The 19,838-nt window shown below is 54.4% G+C and overlaps 1 protein-coding gene across 3 annotated transcripts in view; it reads left to right on the top strand.

Moving 5' to 3' along the window:
- PIGL (phosphatidylinositol glycan anchor biosynthesis class L) overlaps positions 1-19,838 on the top strand; it is an 85,325-nt gene that overhangs the window by 44,280 nt on the left and 21,207 nt on the right. For 2 of the 3 annotated variants that reach the window (XM_075994051.1, XM_012747868.3), the window contains exons 3-5: positions 4,221-4,311; positions 17,333-17,400; positions 19,356-19,387. In XM_075994051.1, coding sequence (XP_075850166.1) covers positions 4,221-4,311; positions 17,333-17,400; positions 19,356-19,387 — 191 coding nt within the window. The remainder of the gene's footprint in view (positions 1-4,220; positions 4,312-17,332; positions 17,401-19,355; positions 19,388-19,838) is intronic. The other variant, XM_075994052.1, reaches the window with a different exon arrangement.

Below are 19,838 nucleotides of genomic sequence, written 5' to 3'. Positions count from 1 at the left end.
ATTATGGAAAACAGTATGGGGCTCCTCAAAAAACGAAAAATAGAACCATGTATGATCCAGCAATCATCCCTTTGAAGGTTTAGGGCCAATATTAAGCAGCAAGAGAAAATAAATATCCATGAACCTTGGCCATCAGCAAGACATGGCTGATATCTTACCCCTTTGCTCTGTACCAATGGAAACTACACTTTCAGGCTCCTGTGCCAATTGGCTTCTGGGTAGATTTAACCAACAGATGGCAGTGATGGACAACTGGGAGGTCAAGGAGGGGAAAACCAGGGCACGTCCCTCTCCCTGCACCTTGGGTGGCATGTCCCGTAGCCACATGGTGTTTACTGTGACGCTAGCTCCTGCCATTTGGTTCCCACCGTCACTCCCATTCCACGGCCCTGGTGTCCCATCCTAGAGGCGGCAGTGCCCTCCCACTGTTGCCAGTCTGTGGCTGTTTCATTGTTCCTTGTTTGGCCTCTCAGCTCTTCCTGTCAAGTGGGTAAACGAGACCTTGTATAAAATTCCTTCTTAAATACCTGGTGGCTTCCATTTTCCTGTTGGACCTTGGTAAGTGGCTAATCTGTCCGTCCATCAGGGGACTTAAGATAGGTTGGAGAGTCAAGAGTTAAACACATGCAAAGCACTAGTAAAATGAAGTGTAGAAGTTCCATACACTTATGGAAAAAAATCAATAAATTGTACATTTGAAATAGGTAAGTTATATATTATGTAAATTATGTCAATAAAGTTGTGTTTAAAACATCCAGGAAAAAATAAAATGCAGAGGGAGTAGATTGGACCAGTGATCTCCAAACATTTTTTTATCACACTCCCCTAACAACAAACAAAATTTGAGTAATGTGCCTCGTATTTATGGGCTTATTTATTTAAAGTGTATACATGTGAAACCCTGTTAGTATATGACACCTTATAGCTACAAAATAGAAACTTAACAGATAGAAAAGCATGTAAATAAAAAGTCCAGTGGTTTCTTTTCCTCAGTGGATCGCCTCACTCATCTCCTGGATGCCTAATCCCCACTGTGGAACCCTGGCTGCTGGCAGAGGCGGCCAGCAAAGAGCTCTGCAAGGGACTCCAGAGCAGGAAAGGAGGACTGGGAACTCTTTCTTTATTTTTTATTTTTTTAAAGGGGCTTAAATTAGGCTAATGCAGCAGTAACAGCCACTGTTTTGGCATTTGCACATCGCTTTACAGTTTATAAATGCTTTCTCACCCACCTTATCTCATTTGCTCTCTCAAATGAAGAGAAATGAAGTGTATCAAAACAGGCAGTAGACTGGGGAAAACTTGGATGCCTGACCAAGAAGTCTGGACTTGGTCACAGACGCAGAGCTGCCTGGTCAGCAGTGTCCCGTCACAGAGCAGATGTTTACAGTCCGCAGTCCCCAAACATTGGCCTCGCCTGTGTGGGGCGGGGCAGCCCCTGCCCCTGTGGGCCTGGCTCCAAGGGGCTTCCCCGCCGCCGCCCAGAGCAGATCCCAGCTCTCTGGGGGCAGATGGAGCAGCCAGCGGCTTCTGCTCCTTGGGGCTCGACTGTCAGCGCTGCAGGACCGAGCGTTAACAGGCTCCGCCCGCCTCTCTCCCCGTTTCTCTTGCGTGCTGAAGCTCCACGCGAATATCGCCGGTGTGCTCCCTTCTAAACCATGCCTTGGCCCGTGTATGTGGCGCACCCAAGGCAGGAGTATGTATGCAGCTACTGTCACTCCAGGGAATTTTCTGTGGCTCCTGCATCTGTTTCTCCTTCAGCCATGTGAGCACAGCAGGTCATGTTTTACACACCACGTTCAGCTCCATTCCAGGAAACAAGCCTGGACTCTGTCCTGGTCCTACTTCATCCCTTTCTCCCTGTCCCTCCCCCCTTGCCGGGCTGTCTGTCCTGCTTGCTGCAAGCACCATGAGAACCGCATGGAGTGGCTGACAGTCAGGGCTCTGAAAAGCACAAAGCCGCCCTCTGCAGAAGCAGCCTAAGGGGTTAGCAGAGCAGCCAACGGAGGGAAGGAAATAACAGCATTAGTTAGTGCTGAGGCTGGTGTCATTTTCCTGCTGAAAAACGCCCAGTGACTCTCCTTTGCCCAAGTCCTATGAGGGTCAGTTAATGACCTTTGTCCACAGGGAGGTGACAGCAGCCTCCCTGGTAGGAGCAAAGGGAGCCCATGTCCTCTCAGCATTGTGGGTGTTGCCGCAGGACCTGAACGGAGAGAGTCGGTTATCTGTTTATGAGACTGTGAATATTTTCCAAAAAGAGGGTCAAATTGAGGCCTTGGCCTCATGTCAGCTGACACCATAGATCAAAGTGCAAAAAAGGGACAGGAAGGATTTCAGCAGGTGGGAGAAGGAGATGGGCCTGTGGAATGGCCAGGTGAAGACACGGAAAAGTTGCAGATTATTCTGGTAGAGACTCTGCTCCTGACGTGTGGCAGGCCCCATTCCCGATGGCGGGGAGGGGCGTAGCTGGCTCCCCAGGGCTACAACATCTTGGCTTTGCAGTCAGGAAACCTAGGTTCAGGCCAGGCACCAGTGGCTCACGCCTGTAATCCTAGCACTCTGGGAGGCCGAGGCGGGAGGATTGCTCAAGGTCAGGAGTTCGAAACCAGCCTGAGCAAGAGCGAGACCCCGTCTCTACTATAAATAGAAAGAAATTAATTGGCCAACTAATATATATAGAAAAAATTAGCCAGGCATGGTGGTACATGCCTGTAGTCCCAGCTACTTGGGAGGCTGAGGCAGGAGGATTGCTTGAGCCCAGGAGTTTGAAGTTGCTGTGAGCTAGGCTGACGCCACGGCACTCACTCTAGCCTGGGCAACAAAGTGAGACCTTGTCTCAAAAAGAAAAGAAAAGAAAAGAAAAAGAAAACCTAGGTTCAAATCCAACTCTAACAACCTTGCAAGCAGCTACTTAACTTCATCTGTAAAGGCTCCTTAAAAAGATGTTCACATGTTTAAATGAAGTATCATACTTTTATAATTTTTTTTTTTAATTTTTAGAGATGGGATCTAGTGTGTTGCCCAGGCTGGAATGCAGTGGCGAGATCATAGCTCACTGTAACCTCAAACTCCTGGGCTCAAGTGATCCTCTGGCTTCAGCCCCCCAAGTATCTGGGACTATAGGCACATGCCCCCATGCCTGGCTAATTACTTTTTGTAGATAGGGGGTTTTGCTATGTTGTACTTTTTATTAAAGCACTATTACTATTATTGTTATAAAGTGCATATCATCCTGCCTTGTGTTCAGGTTCATTGTTAACACATCTGTCTCCTCAACTTGTGGACCAAGGCTTATCTCATTGATACTGTTTCTTCCTCTCAGCAACAAACACAAAGCTCCAAAAATATGTTGTATATGTTTGTGCATTGATTTCTAATTGTTTCATGTTTGTAAATTTTATCTTTTTTTTTTTTTTAACAGAGTCTCACTCTGTTACCCTGGCTAGAGTGTAGTGGCATCATCATAGCTTACTGCAACCTCAAAGTCCTGGGTTCTAGCAATCCTCCTGTCTCAGCCTCCTGAGTAGCTGAGACTACAGGCATGTGCCACCATGCCCTGCTAATAGTTTTTTTTTTCTATTTTTTGTAGAGATGTGGTCTCCCTCTCACTCAGGCTGGTCTTGAACTCCTGATCTCAAATGATCCGCCCCCCCCACCCCTCCCTCAGCCTCCCAGAGTGCTAGGATTACAGACATGAGCCAATGCATCTAGCCTATAAATTTTATTTCTTTTTTCTTTTTCTTTTTTGAGACAGAGTCTCACTTTATTGCCCAGGCTAGAGTGAGTGCCGTGGCGTCAGTCTAGCTCACAGCAACCTCAAACTCCTGGCTCAAGCAATCCTCCTGTCTCAGCCTCCCAAGTAGCTGGGACTACAGGCATTCGCCACCATGCCCGGCTAATTTTTTGTATATATATATTAGTTGGCCAATTAATTTCTTTCTATTTATAGTAGAGACGGGGTCTCGCTCTTGCTCAGGCTGGTTTTGAACTCCTGACCTCGAGCAATCCGCCCGCCTCGGCCTCCCAGAGAGCTAGGATTACAGGCGTGAGCCACCGCACCCGGCTTAAATTTTATTTCTTTAACTGAAATCTGAGTACCTTAAGGGTTGGGACCCACCCTCAATATAATTATTGTCACAAAACTGGGCACCGACCTACTGGAGCTTAGGAAGAAGGTTGTGCCTGATGAGAAAACATGTTCAAGTCATGCCTCTCCCTTGCAGGGATTTCCCAGATGACCCAGGAGTGCAGTGGGACACAGAGCTCGTGGGCAGCATCCTCCTCCAGCATGTAGAAGCAAGTGGCATCAACCTGGTAAGGGGACACGTCCCAGAATGGGAAGCCCGGGGTCCTGGTCCCCGTCACACCACACAGTTTGTGCAACTTTTCCTGTGGCCCCTCCCACCCAGTGCTCCCCTCAGCCTACTGAGGAGCCGACACGCCTTTCAGCGTCTTCTCGCTCTTTTGGATTATCACTGCTCAGGTAGAGGCAGAGGTTTTTTCCAAACTGTGTCCTCTGTAATCACCCCCTGCACTCCCACCTCTGTCCTGCACCTAGAAACCCAGGTCCCCACGAGCCGACACTGTGGCACTCATTTGTGCAGAACTTCACCTTTCACCAAGCATTTTCACATTTGGAGTATCATTTTAACTTTAAAAGTAAATGGTAGCAGGGCATGGTGGTGCACACCTGTGATTGCAGCTACTCGGGAGGCTGATGGATGAATCGCTTGAGCCCAGGCGTTTGAGGCTGGAGTGAGCTATGATCGCACCACTGCACTCCAGCCTGGGTGACAGAGCAAAACCCTGTCTCTGAAAAAAAAAAAATAAGAAGAAGTAAATGTTGTTATAATTCTCATTTTACATTGAGGAAATTGAGGTTTCCCAGAGACCAAGTAGCTTGCCCAAGGCAGGCAAGTGGTGAAGCTGGGATTTTAAGCCTCAGTTTCTTTACTCCAGAAAAACACAAAGATGAATTCATACCCATTACAGGAAGAAAATTTTAGTGGCAATTAGAGCAATAGCAGAGGTTCGCATTTACTTGCAAAAGTGGACAAGCCTAGTGGCACCCACCCCAGCTCTTCTGGGATCAAGACTGGACTTAGCCCATGGTCAACCCTAAAGCTGCCAAAGAGGCTTACTGTCTACCTCTAACAAAAGCATAATAATCATCCTTCTTGCCTTACTACCTACAGTTCCACCATTTGAAGCCCCACTCATTTGGTTTAAGTTTTGATTAATCTTCATTAAAAGATGTATCCTGCTGGCAAAGGAACATATTAGGCTTTTATCAGTGACAAATTCACTGAATGAATTGATTTGTTAGATCTTTCTTAAGAGCAAATTTTCACTGATATATTAAATCAGACTGTTTCTGTTTTCTAATGACAGACTACAACAGAAACTTAGTACACACGGGCAAAACGAGCCCCTAACTGGCTCGCCGGGAATCCCATACAGGCTGAGACACAGCTGGGGCTCAGGGCCCTGACCCCGCCGGGACTCTTCTCCATCTTGCTCCGCGTGTTGGCTTCGTTCCTTTTCCTAGTGGGGAAAATGGTCACCTGCAGCTTGCAGGCCCACACCCCCCACTTCCCCTCCCCACAGGGTCTGGACATGACAGCGGTAGTGGTTTCCTAGGGCCAGTCCCCAAATGCTCTCTTTGCTCCCCTACTTCAGTGCGTAAGAACTGTTGGTCTCCTCGGTTACTCCGGCTTGTGGGATAAGATCTTTTTAACTTGGAATTCAAGGCCCTCTTTGACCTGACCCTTCCTTAAGTCCTGGACGCTGCTGGTGCGTTGGTCCTTCATGAGGGTCTGGGTCCCTTTCTCGGCCCTGAGCATCCATGGGAGGAACCTCAGGGCACAGACAGCTCTGCGTGCCAGTCCTGCTCTCAGAAGAGTCTCCCACATCTGGGTCTCAGAGGAGTGATTTGTGGTCCAGGCCCACCTCAAGACCTTCTCCAAAAAGCCTTCCCTGACTTATTCAGCCCTCTGGGATCCCCACAGCACGTGCTCAGAGCACACGCACAGGGCTGGTGTTGCTATTTATCCTTTAAAGTGCAGAGCACGCCGTACCAACTAGACTGTCAGGTCCGCACGGCCAGGACTGTGCCTGCCGCCTTTACACCTCCAAGAACTGGAGCGGTCCAGCCGGTGCTCCCGCAGAAGTGCTCCCGCAGGGGAGATGTTGCTCCCACAGGAGTGCTCCCGCAGGAGAGACAATGCTCCCGCAGGAGTGTCGGTGCTCCCGCAGGAGAGACGGTGCTCCCGCAGGAGAGACGATGCTCCCGCAGGAGTGCTCCTGCAGGAGTGCCGCAGCTCTCGGCCTCTCCCGCCCCGCCGAGCGCTCACGTTCACTGAGTGACTGGGGACCTTGCTGTCAGGAGGCTTGCGTCGAGGTAATTGCTGCGAGGAAGGAAACCGTTTAAAACAGCTCTTTGCGGAACAGATGACTCGCGCCGCGCTCGCTGTGGGTAAGGGAACTCGAGTCGTCGCGTGCGGACGGGAGGGATCCCCGCCTGCGCCCAGTGCCGCGCCAGACGTGTAGGGCTGTGCCGGCGCGTGGCCGTCACGCCGACACGGTTTCCACCGGCCCGGAGGTCCCGCCCGGACGAGGAGAGGTGGCAGGCGCGGCGCGGAGGCGCAGACCGCGGAGGGCGCGGAGCCCGGCCCGGGTAGAGGCCCGCGCCCGGCGGTGCCGGGAGAGCGGCGCACAGCGCTCGGAGCCGCCGCACTGCGACTGCGGCTGCGCCGGAACCGCGCTGCCTGCCGGTGCCACCCCGCCGGCTCGCCCAGCCTCCCGCCCTGCGCGCTGCGGGGCGCCGTGAGGGCCACGGGCGGCCGGCGCGACGAGGCGCAGAAGGCTCAGAGCCGCCTCCAAGGAGGCGCTCGGCGGTGTCTTCTCCGGGTGACCAGCAGGCTGGAGCCTGGACCCCCAGCCTTCAGGAGATACTTGTGGGCAGCGCCGTGGGGCGTCCCCTCTCGGCCGCGCGCTGGGGGCCGCGGTGGCCACGCGCAGTCCCCTCTCCCCCGCGGGAGCCCGGTGGTAGCACAGTCCCCTCTCCCCCGCGGGAGCCGGGCGGCAGCACAGTCCCCTCTCCCCCGCGGGAGCCGGGCGGCCGCGCGCAGTCCCCTCTCCCATGCTGGAGCCCGGCGCAGCTGCAGCGGGCGGGCGAGGCGTGGGGGCTGAGCGCTGGGCGCTGTGGGCGTTCAGTGCATCCCCGGCTTCTGCCCATGAGGTGTCACTAGCAACCCCTCTGCGGTCGCGACCCCAAAAGTGTCTCCAGACGCCACTAGAGGTCCCTGAGGCAAACCCGCCCCAGGCGAGAACCAAAGCCCCACAAACCAGAGCAGTCCTCCCACTGCCTCCTTGATTTGTTGGGGTCTGGGTCAGATTTCCTTTGAACAAAGACTTCTGCAGGTTAGGACAACAGACAAGTGGGTGCAGTTCCCAGAAGCCGAGGTCCCCACCCAACCTCCTGGTGGCAGTCGTCCAACGTCCCCCGCCGTGGGTGGCCTGCTGGAAACCTGGCCACGCAGCACCACCGGAGCCCCCCACCCCACCCCTGGAAAAATCATGTTCAGGAAACCGGCCCCTGGTGCCAGAAAGGTTGGGGACCGCCGCTGTAAAGACCTACAGCTGCCGTTGTCGTGTACACGTCTGCACAAGCCCAAGAGCTGGCTACAGTTCAGCTCCACCCTGCTTGCCACAGAAAGAAAGGGGGAGATCATGAGAGGAGGTGGGACGAGGAAGAAACCAAGGCCTTGGAGAGTTTCAAAAGGGACTGAGCTGAACTCCCGTTGGCTCCAAATCCCTTAGCCGGGCGGGCGTGCCCCCAGCACCCTTCTGATAATCATCCGGTGGCAATGGGCTTGCAGTTGACACTCCAGCACTTACTGCAGGACAGTCTTTAACACTTGCACGTGATTTCATTTTATCTTCACCTCAAGCCAGCGAGCAAAGTAGGGCAGGTATTGCTTTCCTGATCTCACACATGAGGAACCAAGACATTCCAAGCGGGAAGTAAGTAACCTTTGGTGGTAAAGTTCTGTGACTCGCCTGGGTGCTGCAGTTAACTAGTGCGAGACATAAGAGACTTTGGTCCCCCCACCCCGCCCCCATCGTGTTGCATGCAAGAGTGGGATCAAAACCAGGTATTTCAGTTATGCAATTAACTTTTTGTTAATAGATTTTATTTTTAGAGCAGTTTCAGGTTCAAAGCAAAACTGAACAAAAAATAGCTCCCTCATACCCCCTCTCCACACACCCAGCCCCTCTCATCATCAGCGTCTGGAGCAGGTGGGACATTGGCACAATCCCAAACCTGCCTTGACGCATCATCACCCAGAGTCCATGGTTTACCCCGGGGTTCACTTGTGTTTCTGTTCTATGAGTTTTGACAAATGCACCCACTGTTATATGATTAGCTTTCTATAAGTCTTTAACTCTTTTTTTTTTCAGTTTCTTATTATAGGGAATTCTGAGCATATAAAAGTAAAGAAATATAGTTTAATGAACCTCCTTGTTCCAATCACTCAGCCTTAATAATTGTCAAATCATAGTCAACATTATTTTTATTTAAACACCTGTTCACCTCCTGCATTATTTTGAAGCAAATCCCTGGCATCATATTTCATATTTAAATAGTTCAGTGTGCATTTCTAAAAGACATGGACTCTTTTTAACACAACTACAGTACCATTATCACACCTAAAAAGTTAATAATTCATTAATATCACTGTTTCACATTTCTAATTATCTCATGCCATAAATGTGTTTTTATGTTATTTTTATGATTTGAATCAAGATCAGTTGACAGGACTTTAGATTTTCTTTTAATCTATAGCCAACCCCACCTCCCTACACACATCTCTTTTATTTCCTTGCAATTAATTTGTTGAAGAAACCAGGTTGTTCTGAGAAGAGTCCCAGGGTCTGGATTTTGCTGAAGGCATCTTCTGTGATGTAGTTTAACATGCTCCCTTCTCTGTATTTCCTATAAATTGGTAGTTGGATCTGCTTTAGAACTTGATCAGATTTATTTTGACAAGACTCTCTCATAGGTAGTGCCTTCTCCCACTAGGAGGTGCATAATGGCTGGCTTTCTGTCTTTGGGTGATGTTAGCAGCCATTGACGATCAGTCCCTAAGTATATCAGTTCATTAGGGCTATAACACTTCTATCACTTATTCTTTTATTAGCAGGAATATTTCTATAAAGAGAAACTTACCCTCAACTGCCCTTTAGTTGCCCACTGACACATTTTGCATAGGGAAGGTAAATTAAATGCCTGATTCCTTGTGTACTTCTTGGTGGAAGAGCACAATACCAACTATCATACAGTCTTGACAAAAAAAAAATTGATTCTTTCAAAATTTTGAGTTGGTTGCCTAGTCTCGCCATAGTGATCAATTAATAATATTTTGAGGCTGGGTGCTGTGGCTCATGCCTATAATCCCAGCACTTTGGGAGGCTGAGGCAGGAAGATGGCTTGATGCCAGGAGTTTGAGACCAGCCTGACCAATATATCAAGACCCCATCTCTACAAAACAACTTTTTAAAATATAGCCAGGCATGTTGGCCCACCTGTAGTCCCTTCTACTCGGGAGGCTGAGGCTGAGGATGGCTTGAGCCCAGGAGTTCCAGGCCGCAGTGAGCTCTGACTGTGCCACTGTACTCCAGCCTGGGTGACAGAGCAAGATCCCGTCTCTAAAAAAGAAAAATTATTTCAAACACAATAATAATATTTTGATCTTTTATCGTTATTGATGATAGTAGAATTTAAGCATATTTGAGGGGCTGCCGTCTCCTTCACTTATTACCTTTATTGCTGCTCACATTGTCCCATATTTTGCCAGTGGGCACCTCAGCTCCCGAGTCCTTCTGATACTGCTCAGGTAGCTTTTGGTAGTTTCCTTGCTGTCCTCACGTGTGACAAGATGTTCAGGTTCATCTGACACATTTCCTGCCCCAATCTGGAGGCAGCCGTCGCTCCAAGGAGCCCTGGTTCCTTTCGGTGAGAAACAGTATTTCTAAAACCATGATGTGGGCACGCGGGACGCTCATCGCGGTTAGACTGAACTTCGTTTCTAGGCCTTTTCAGTGGGCAGAGCTAGGAAATCGCTGCAAGTAGTTACCTTCTAAAAAGAAATGTTTTTATTTCATTCTATGTTGCAATTGTCTTGCTAAAACATTTAATTTCCTTTTACCAAGAAAGTGAGTTCAATATTGTCATGACGGGTTTGCTGAGGCTCAGGGCTGGCATTCGGAATGTCCTTGGTATCTTTCTCAAAAGTGCGACTTATAGGGATGGTACAGGAACAAGTAGGGACTCCCACCTGGCTTTTGGGCAGAACTTGGAGGTTTTTTAAAAAGCTGAAGCTGCTTTATAAATAATTTTTATATGGTCTCTATGAATTTGATTTGATTTTGTCATTCCCCTGTTTGGGGAGACTTGGGTAGGAAAAAAAAACCTCTCTGTTTAGTTGCATTTTGGTTCCATGAGAATTGCAGTGTCGTGCCCGGAAGCCTGGAAGATCGTCTCAGAGCCTGGAGCCGCAGAAAGGAAGAGCCTCTCTCGCATGGCTGGACGGTCAGGCTGCCTAGAGGGGTGGAGCGGGGCGAAGTGCGATCGTCCTTCTCACCCAGAAACCCTCTTGGACACAGGGTAGCAGCTAAAAATGCTTTTTAGTCTCCAGGGTGGCCCTTTGTGTGAAACTTCAGGCAAGGGCTCAGTTTCTGGACCTGTTTTTTATACTGTCATTTTGGCTTAGTAACGTCTGCCCTGCCTGTCTCGTAGGAGCCTTGTAAGAACCAAATGGGTAAGGATGGGAGAGAGTTCTGCCAAGGACAACACACTGTAAACACGCTGGGTGTCATTGCTCCTACTGGTGGAGCCTTCAAAAGGCCGGGAGTTGACTATAGGTGGGTCAGCCTGCAGTCGAGAGCAAGAAGGGTGACGGGCCGGGCGCAGTGGCTCACGCCTGTAATCCTAACACTGTGGGAGGCCGAGACGGGCGGATTGCTTGAGGTCAGGAGTTCGAAACCAGCCTGAGCAAGAGCGAGACCCCATCTCTACTATAAATAGAAATTAATTGGCCAACTAATATATATAGAAAAAATTAGCTGGGCGTGGTGGTGCATGCCTGTAGTCCCAGCTACGCAGGAGGCTGAGGCAGTAGGATTGCTTGAGCCCAGGAGTTTGAGGTTGCTGTGAGCTAGGCTGACGCCACAGCACTCACTCTAGCCTGGGCAACAAAGCGAGACTGTCTCAAAAAAAAAAGGAGGGTGACAGGATTAAGCCCAGGTGGGACTAGGGGACTGCAAAATGGAGGTGCAACGATTCTTTGTATTCCTACCTATGACTTTAGAAATCTATCAAGCGATGGAGTATTTGGAGCCATGGATGTAGTTGAAGAGGAAGGCTGTCACTTAGAAGCAGACAAAATGGGTTTTGAATGGTTTGGTGTGCGGAAGGCCTATGTGAGCAGGAAGTTGACAAATATTAGACCGATTTGTAAGGTTGGTGACATTGCCATGTCCCAAACCTCATCTCCAAGGTAGTTTTTCTCCTTCTATTAGTTTCCTGTGGCTGTTAAAACAAAATACCACAAACCTGATAGCTTAAAACAATACAGATTTATGCTTTTATGGTTCCAGAGGGCAGAAGTCCAAAGTCTGCTTCAGAGTTCTGCCAAGGACACCCCGATCTGAGCTAAGATCGGGGTGTGGGCAGCCGCTCCTTGGAGGCTCCGCGGGGAGAGCCAGTTCCCTCGCCAGCTCCAGCGTCTCCTGGCTGCCTGTGTGCCTTGGGTTGTGGCCCCTTCCTCAGTCTTCAGAACGTGTCACTCCAATTTCTGCTTGTTGTCACATTGCGTTCTCCTCTGACTCCGACCCTCCTACGTCCCTCTTATAAGGACCTCTGGGGTCATATCAGGCTCACCAACTAACCCCGGGTAATCTCCCCACGTCAGCATCCTTAACTCACATTTGCAAAGTCCCTTTGCCACGTGAGGTAGCGTTCACAGGTTCCAGTGATTAGGACACATTTAGGGGAGGATCATTCATCCTACCAAGAAATGTTTCTCTGGAGCCTCGTTCACACCGAGGTGACAGCCCTCCAAGGATAAGTCACTTTTTAACTGGGACTGAGCTCTGCACTGAAGGGCTGGGACTCTGAGAGGGACAGGGCAGGGATCGGCAGGTGCCGGGTGAGAGGGAGACACATGCTGGTAGTAAAGCTCAGCTTTGGCTGCGGCCCTGGGGCGCACGTGATCCACGGACACTCTGCAGCCACGGCTAAGACAGAAGGAAGGGCGGGGGCTCTGTCGAGAGCTGCTCGGTTTTAACGCAGGGGCATTCCCATGGCAGAGCCCTTCTCTGTCCCCGCGAGACCGCCTTGAGATTACCCAGAGTTCACCTGAGTTGGTGTTGGCTCTTTGTGATGTTCCCAAAGATTCCCAAATCTCGAGGCAGGCAGATTCTAGCCGGTCTCCCCACGGCCGCAGCGCACTGGTGCCCAGTGCATATTTGGCGACTGGACCGTGTGTTTGGTGGTGGTTCCACTGTTTCTGCCTCTCACACTTGGCCTTGCTAGGCCAGCGGGTGTCGGCCTGACCCGGTTCAGCAGGGGCCCGTGCAGCAGGGCCGGCGCCTTGGACCAGCCCTGACTCCTCAAAGTCTCCGCCCTGCGTCCGCGGCTGCGCGTGGCGGTGAGTGCAGCGGCCACGCCGAGCTCGGCTGGCAGGACGCTTGTTTACTGCTTTGGAGAAAGCTACATCAACAGCGCGTCCACTCGCGTGTCCTCTGGGTACTGCACGTCGTTCTGCCATCACAGGGGAGTGAGTACGGCTTTAACTCCAGCGCCCGCTCCGTAACGCCAGGTAGCTCACATCACGTCTGTTAGCGCAGTCGCTAGGAGAGACAGCCGTCTCCCCGTCCCCGCTCAGTCTCCCAGGAACCCCAAGGGCAAGGTGACAAAGTGGGCATGAAAGAGTTTGGAAGGTGAGAAGTGGTAGAAGCATGGAAATTGTCATTTATCCCTATGTGAACTCCGTTGATGAGCACGTGAGGGTGATCTGGTTGGGGACAGAAACATAACCACACTGGTCACTAGAAGGAGACTCGAGTGAATTCTAGCACTCTGTTGTTAAATCCCTCCATTACCCCCTTCTGCCAGCGCCGCCCACGTGGCGGGCACTGAGGGTCACTGCGGGAACGCGTGGGGTACACTGAGGGTCAGGGCGGGAACGCGTGGGGTACACTGAGGGTCAGGGCGGGAACGTGTGGTGGACACTGAGGGTCAGGGCAGGAACGCGTGGTGGACACTGAGGGTCAGGGCGGGAACTCGTGGACACTGAGGGTCAGGGCCGGAACCCGTGGTGGACACTGAGGGTCACGGCGGGAACGCGTGGGGGACACTGAGGGTCACGGCGGGAACCTGTGGGGGACACTGAGGGTCACGGCGGGAACGCGTGGGGGGCACTGAGGGTCACGGCGGGAACGCGTGGGGGACACTGAGGGTCAGGGCGGGAACGCGTGGCGGACACTGAGGGTCAGGGCGGGAACGCGTGGCGGGCACTGAGGGTCACGGCGGGAACGCGTGGCGGGCACTGAGGGTCACGGCGGGAACGCGTGGGGGACACTGAGGGTCACGGCGGGAACGCGTGGGGGACACTGAGGGTCACGGCGGGAACGCGTGGGGGACACTGAGGGTCACGGCGGGAACGCGTGGTGGACACTGAGGGTCACGGCGGGAACGCGTGGGGGACACTGAGGGTCACGGCGGGAACGCGTGGGGGACACTGAGGGTCACGGCGGGAACGCGTGGGGGACACTGAGGGTCACGGCGGGAACGCGTGGGGGACACTGAGGGTCACGGCGGGAACGCGTGGGGGACACTGAGGGTCACGGCGGGAACGCGTGGGGGACACTGAGGGTCACGGCGGGAACACGTGGGGGACACTGAGGGTCACGGCGGGAACGCGTGGGGGACACTGAGGGTCACGGCGGGAACGCGTGGGGGACACTGAGGGTCACGGCGGGAACGCTGGCGGACACTGAGGGTCACGGCGGGAACGCGTGGGGGACACTGAGGGTCACGGCGGGAATGCGTGGTGGACACTGAGGGTCACGGCGGGAACCTGTGGTGGACACTGAGGGTCACGGCGGGAACGCTGGCGGGCACTGAGGGTCACGGCGGTTACGCGTGGTGGACACTGAGGGTCACGGCGGGAACCTGTGGTGGACACTGAGGGTCACGGCGGGAACGCTGGCGGGCACTGAGGGTCACGGCGGGAACTCGTGGTGGACACTGAGGGTCACGGCGGGAACCTGTGGGGGACACTGAGGGTCACGGCGGGAACGCGTGGGGGACACTGAGGGTCACGGCGGGAACCTGTGGGGGACACTGAGGGTCACGGCGGGAACGCGTGGGGGACACTGAGGGTCAGGGCGGGAACGCGTGGCGGACACTGAGGGTCACGGCGGGAACGCGTGAGGGTCACGGCGGGAACGCGTGGGGGACACTGAGGGTCAGGGCGGGAACGCGTGGCGGACACTGAGGGTCACGGCGGGAACGCGTGGTGGACACTGAGGGTCACGGCGGGAACGCGTGGGGGACACTGAGGGTCACGGCGGGAACCTGTGGGGGACACTGAGGGTCACGGCGGGAACGCGTGGGGGGCACTGAGGGTCACGGCGGGAACGTGTGGGGGACACTGAGGGTCAGGGCGGGAACGTGTGGGGTACACTGAGGGTCAGGGCGGGAACGCGTGGTGGACACTGAGGGTCACGGCGGGAACGTGTGGGGTACACTGAGGGTCAGGGCGGGAACGCGTGGGGTACACTGAGGGTCAGGGCGGGAACGCGAGGCGGACACTGAGGGTCACGGCGGGAACGTGTGGGGTACACTGAGGGTCAGGGCGGGAACGCGTGGGGTACACTGAGGGTCAGGGCGGGAACGCGTGGTGGACACTGAGGGTCACGGCGGGAACGCGTGGGGGACACTGAGGGTCACGGCGGGAACCTGTGGGGGACACTGAGGGTCACGGCGGGAACGCGTGGGGGGCACTGAGGGTCACGGCGGGAACGCGTGGGGGACACTGAGGGTCAGGGCGGGAACGTGTGGGGTACACTGAGGGTCACGGCGGGAACGCGTGGGGGACACTGAGGGTCACGGCGGGAACGTGTGGGGTACACTGAGGGTCACGGCGGGAACGTGTGGGGTACACTGAGGGTCACGGCGGGAACGCGTGGGGGACACTGAGGGTCAGGGCGGGAACGCGTGGGGTACACTGAGGGTCACGGCGGGAACGCGTGGGGGACACTGAGGGTCACGGCGGGAACGCGTGGCGGGCACTGAGGGTCACGGCGGGAACGCGTGGGGGACACTGAGGGTCACGGCGGGAACGCGTGGGGGACACTGAGGGTCACGGCGGGAACGCGTGGGGGACACTGAGGGTCACGGCGGGAACGCGTGGGGGACACTGAGGGTCACGGCGGGAACGCGTGCTGGACACTGAGGGTCACGGCGGGAACCTGTGGTGGACACTGAGGGTCACGGCGGGAACGCTGGCGGGCACTGAGGGTCACGGCGGGAACGCGTGGGGGACACTGAGGGTCACGGCGGGAACGTGTGGGGGACACTGAGGGTCACGGCGGGAACGCTGGCGGGCACTGAGGGTCACGGCGGGAACACGTGGCGGGCACTGAGGGTCACGGCGGGAACCTGTGGTGGACACTGAGGGTCATGGCGAGAACGCTGGCGGGCACTGAGGGTCACGGCGGGGACGCTGAGGCGCAATGACAGGACCCTGAAGTGTCTTCTGCATGACTAAAAACGGGCGTGTGCGTTTGGTGCCACGAACGAGGACGTCAACTGTGTTCTTGTCCTTTCACTTGGGGCCCACGTGGCTCTCGTGCGAACCCTGCTAGCCCGTGCGTGGCTGCACCCAGGCCACTGCCTCACAGAGGGGACGTCCAGACCCCGGGCGAGGCGGCTTGTCTGAACCCACGCAGCCACCAGCCGCCGTCGGAGGGGGCGTGCGCGGCGCCGATGCGCGAGCGCGCTTTCTCCCGCGGCCCCCTGCGCCCCGCAAGGCCACCCGGCTGCGGCCTCTGGCCTCTGCGGCCTCTGGCCTCTGCGGCCTCAGCCTCCGCCGTGTGAGAGGGGGTTGGACCTGTGCTCGGCAAGTGTCACTGCTCTTATTATCACACGGGATTTCCTATGCATGAAGGTGACACATTTTACAGTTTGAAAATGGACCGAGTGAATCCCTTCCCAGCCTATCCAACCCCAGTTCCAGGTTCCTTCGTCCTTTCTTTTCATGAGTCCTTGTTTACTGTCTTAGATTTCTTTTATTATTCAAGTTATACTTATTATTGTTATTACCATTATCATTATTATTTAAACTATGCTTTGGTTCTTTTTTTTTTTTTTTGGAGACAGAGTCTCATTTTGTTGCCCAGGCTAGAGTGAGTGCCGTGGCGTCAGCCTGGCTCACAGCAACCTCAAACTACTGGGCTCGAGCGATCCTTCTGCCTCAGCCTCCCAAGTAGCTGGGACTACAGGCATGCGCCACCATGCCCGGCTAATTTTTTCTATATATATTAGTTGGCCAATTAGTTTCTTTCTATTTATAGTAGAGACGGGGTCTCGCTCTTGCTCAGGCTGGTTTTGAACTCCTGACCTTGAGCAATCCGCCCGCCTCGGCCTCCCAGAGAGCTAGGATTACAGGCGTGAGCCACCGCGCCCGGCCTGGTTCTTTTAATCCATCTGTGCAGAAATGAAATGTTGGAACCTAGACTGAGCTTGTGGTTAATAAAATATGTTGATAAGTCTGTGAAAATGGAAAAAGAGGCAGTCTCTGAATAATAGGCTTTTTCCATGAACTCACCCTGGGGGTGTGGTGGACATTGTCCCTCAAAGGTTTTGTGCCCTTGTATGGCATGAGGGAAAGAAACCAAATAAATCAGGCCACGTGAGCACGAACAGAGTTCACGCGGCGCCAGCCAGGAGCACAAATGTGCTGAGAAACGGCAAGCAGATAAGCAACAAAGACACCTGACCCCGCATTTCTGCCTTTGCTGAACTGCAGGTGCTCCGCTGCAGGAGCAAGAGTAGACAGCCAAACCCACAGGAGCCGTCTCCACGCAATCACCAAGCAACGGCGGCGCGCCACCGAGCTGCTCGGCAGTCAGCTCGGGTGTGCCCGGCGTGACAAGTTTCAGGGTTCCGCGAGCTCCTTTCCTCCCCAGGGAATGGAGGGCTGCTCTGGAGCGGGCGGTGGAGAAAGCCCTAGACAGTCACGAGTGGGCCTGTGTTTCTCCGCAGGTGGTGACTTTCGACGCAGGGGGAGTCAGCGGCCACAGCAACCACGTGGCCCTGTACGCGGCTGTGAGGTATGGCTCTCTGGTGATGGGTGGCTCATTTTGCTCAGGGTTCCCGGTTTCTAGAGCACTTTCCCTCGTGTTCCCTGAGCCCCATGAAAGTCACTGCGGGATTGTCCAGTTGCTCACTACGTCTCACCACGTCCTGTCCGAGAAATCTCTCTCGAGTCCTGGCGGGAGGGCCCGTCCCCTATGCAGCTGAATTGTTTTTACCCTCTGGACACTGAAAATGGGGTACGTTTGCAGCTCCTGTAGCCCATGGATGAGACTTTGACAAATGAGTTCTGTGACTCGGTTGCCTCCCGGCTTCTTTCCCCTTCCCATAAGATGACTTATTGCATCATCTTCCATTATGGATTTTGTTCACTACCTCAAATCTTTCTTTGGAGAAGGAGTATATACACAGATAACATGAAATCTCATTTGTTCTTCACAGTCACCCTATTCTACTGATAGTTATGTACGTTTTACTTGTAAAAACGAAATGGAACCCCAAAATACTGAGTGATGACATAGGGTCACACAGACATGGACCATGTCTCCTGTCCTCCAGTGAAGTGCTTCTCTTGGGCCCCTGACCAGCGGTGTGGGGGCCGCCCTGGCTCCTGAAGGGAAGGGCCTATCGGACACCTTCTTCTAAACAGGCCCGATGCTCTCAGGCTAGAGCAGGTGACACGTGGAGTTGGACAGGACCTCACCCGCCGGGAGCTCCAACCACCTCCCGTACTGCGGCCGCGGCGTGTCTGCCCGGCACGGCACGGCTGAGCGATGGCAGCGGCAGCACTGGGACCCTGGCATCCTGGCTCTCCGCTCGTTACTCTGTCAGATGCGAGTGACCAGTCCAACCCGAGGACCCTCCCGTCTTGTCCCTAAATTGTACATCGCCTAGTGGAAGGTGCTATGAATGGAAATGGTCACCCATGTGGTCCCTCCAGACGGCTCTCTGTGCCGCTGCCGTGGGATTAGGGCAGGCCAGACCGCTGTCCCCTCTTGTAAAGACTGCCCGCTTCCCGGCCAGCCAGAGGCCGCAGCCGTGGAGGAGACGTGCTGCTCAGGGCATCGGGTCCCTTCACGTTCAGGAAAGACACACCCCCAGTCACAGTGCGAGATGCAGTTTTCTGTGGAGATGCATGGGAAAATGGGGCAGCCCACGCGTGGTCTCCCCAACCATGTGGTCGCCACGCTCCCAACCTGACCCTTCTTGGAGCAGAGTCCTCTGGGCGTTAAGGGCCGGGAGGGTGACTTCGGGGCGTGCACCTCCAGCGCTGCCCCTCTCCTGGGTCCCCTGACCAGCTCATACTCAGAATGGCCCCAGGGCTCTGCCCAAAGTGAGGGACAAGTCAGGTCACTCTCAGGGTCCCAGAAACCTATTGCAGGTTTTTCCACTTCTCAGGCTGTGCGGGCAGGCGGTTCCACAGTTTGCCAGCTGTCCCTCAGCGCCTGCGCCCGCCTCGCCCCCTGCAGGCAGAATGGCCAGCCCTGTCAGAAGGGTGGAGTGGGGAGGTGGAAAGGAGAAAGGAAATATCAGGAAGAAAGAGTATATTCCCCTACTTGGCCACGGTGGCTCACGCCTGTAATCCTAGCACTCAGGGAGACCAAGGCGGGCGGATCGCTCAAGGTCAGGAGTTCAAAAATATTCCCCTACCATACTCGCAATTTCAAGAGAAAAACTTTGAAGAGCCCCAAGTAGCTACCTCCATCCTCTAAGGGCGAAGCTGGGACCAGGGCGCCGGGAGCCACAGACCGGCCTCCGATTGGCTGTCCTTGGGCAAGGTGCCCACCTGGCCCCTCAGCTATAGCCAGAGGTGTGGAGTCCTGGAAGTCTGTGTGGTGACTTACGGGAAGGAAACCACCTGGGAGCCCCTGTGGAGGGGACCACGGGCAGGGCCAGCCTCCGCCACGGCCCCTCTGTTCCCTACAGACCCCTTGCGATCTCACTCTCTTGTTCTGCCCTTTCCCTCCTCCAGGGCCCTGCACTCAGAAGGGAAGTTACCTAAAGGTAAGGCCTGTCCCTCTTTCTAAAGGCTGCCACTTTCTCCCTCTAAAAACTTACCCGAGAGAAATTTGCAAACATGCAGAGGGCTGTCCCAGGCCGCGCAGAGGCCGGGAGGTCCCGGGCACGTGCCTGCAGCAGGGCTGCCTCCGATGACCAGGGAGCCGGGCTTGCCCCTCGCGACAAGCTCTCTCCCGGGGTAGGTCTTTTCCACCCCTGGCATTCTTCCTGTTTGTCCCCGAACTCACGTCCCATCCCCCAATTAATTAGCCAGGTTGTAAATGACTGACAGGTGCTTGATGGACTCATGTGCTTGAGTGGGACTCTTCCTAACCCTCGGGAGGGTGTCTGACCCCACCTGCCATTCACTGCATTGACACCAGGCTTAGCCTCTCTGAGCCAGTTTCTGGTCTGTCATATCCCGCAGGAGCGATTTGATGATTCAATGTAGGAAAAC

The sequence above is a fragment of the Microcebus murinus genome, chromosome 18 (assembly GCF_040939455.1).
Source record: "Microcebus murinus isolate Inina chromosome 18, M.murinus_Inina_mat1.0, whole genome shotgun sequence".
NCBI classification, from domain to species: domain Eukaryota; kingdom Metazoa; phylum Chordata; class Mammalia; order Primates; family Cheirogaleidae; genus Microcebus; species Microcebus murinus.
Note: the sequence above shows the minus strand (reverse complement) of the source record. Positions and strands in the feature narration are given on the sequence as shown.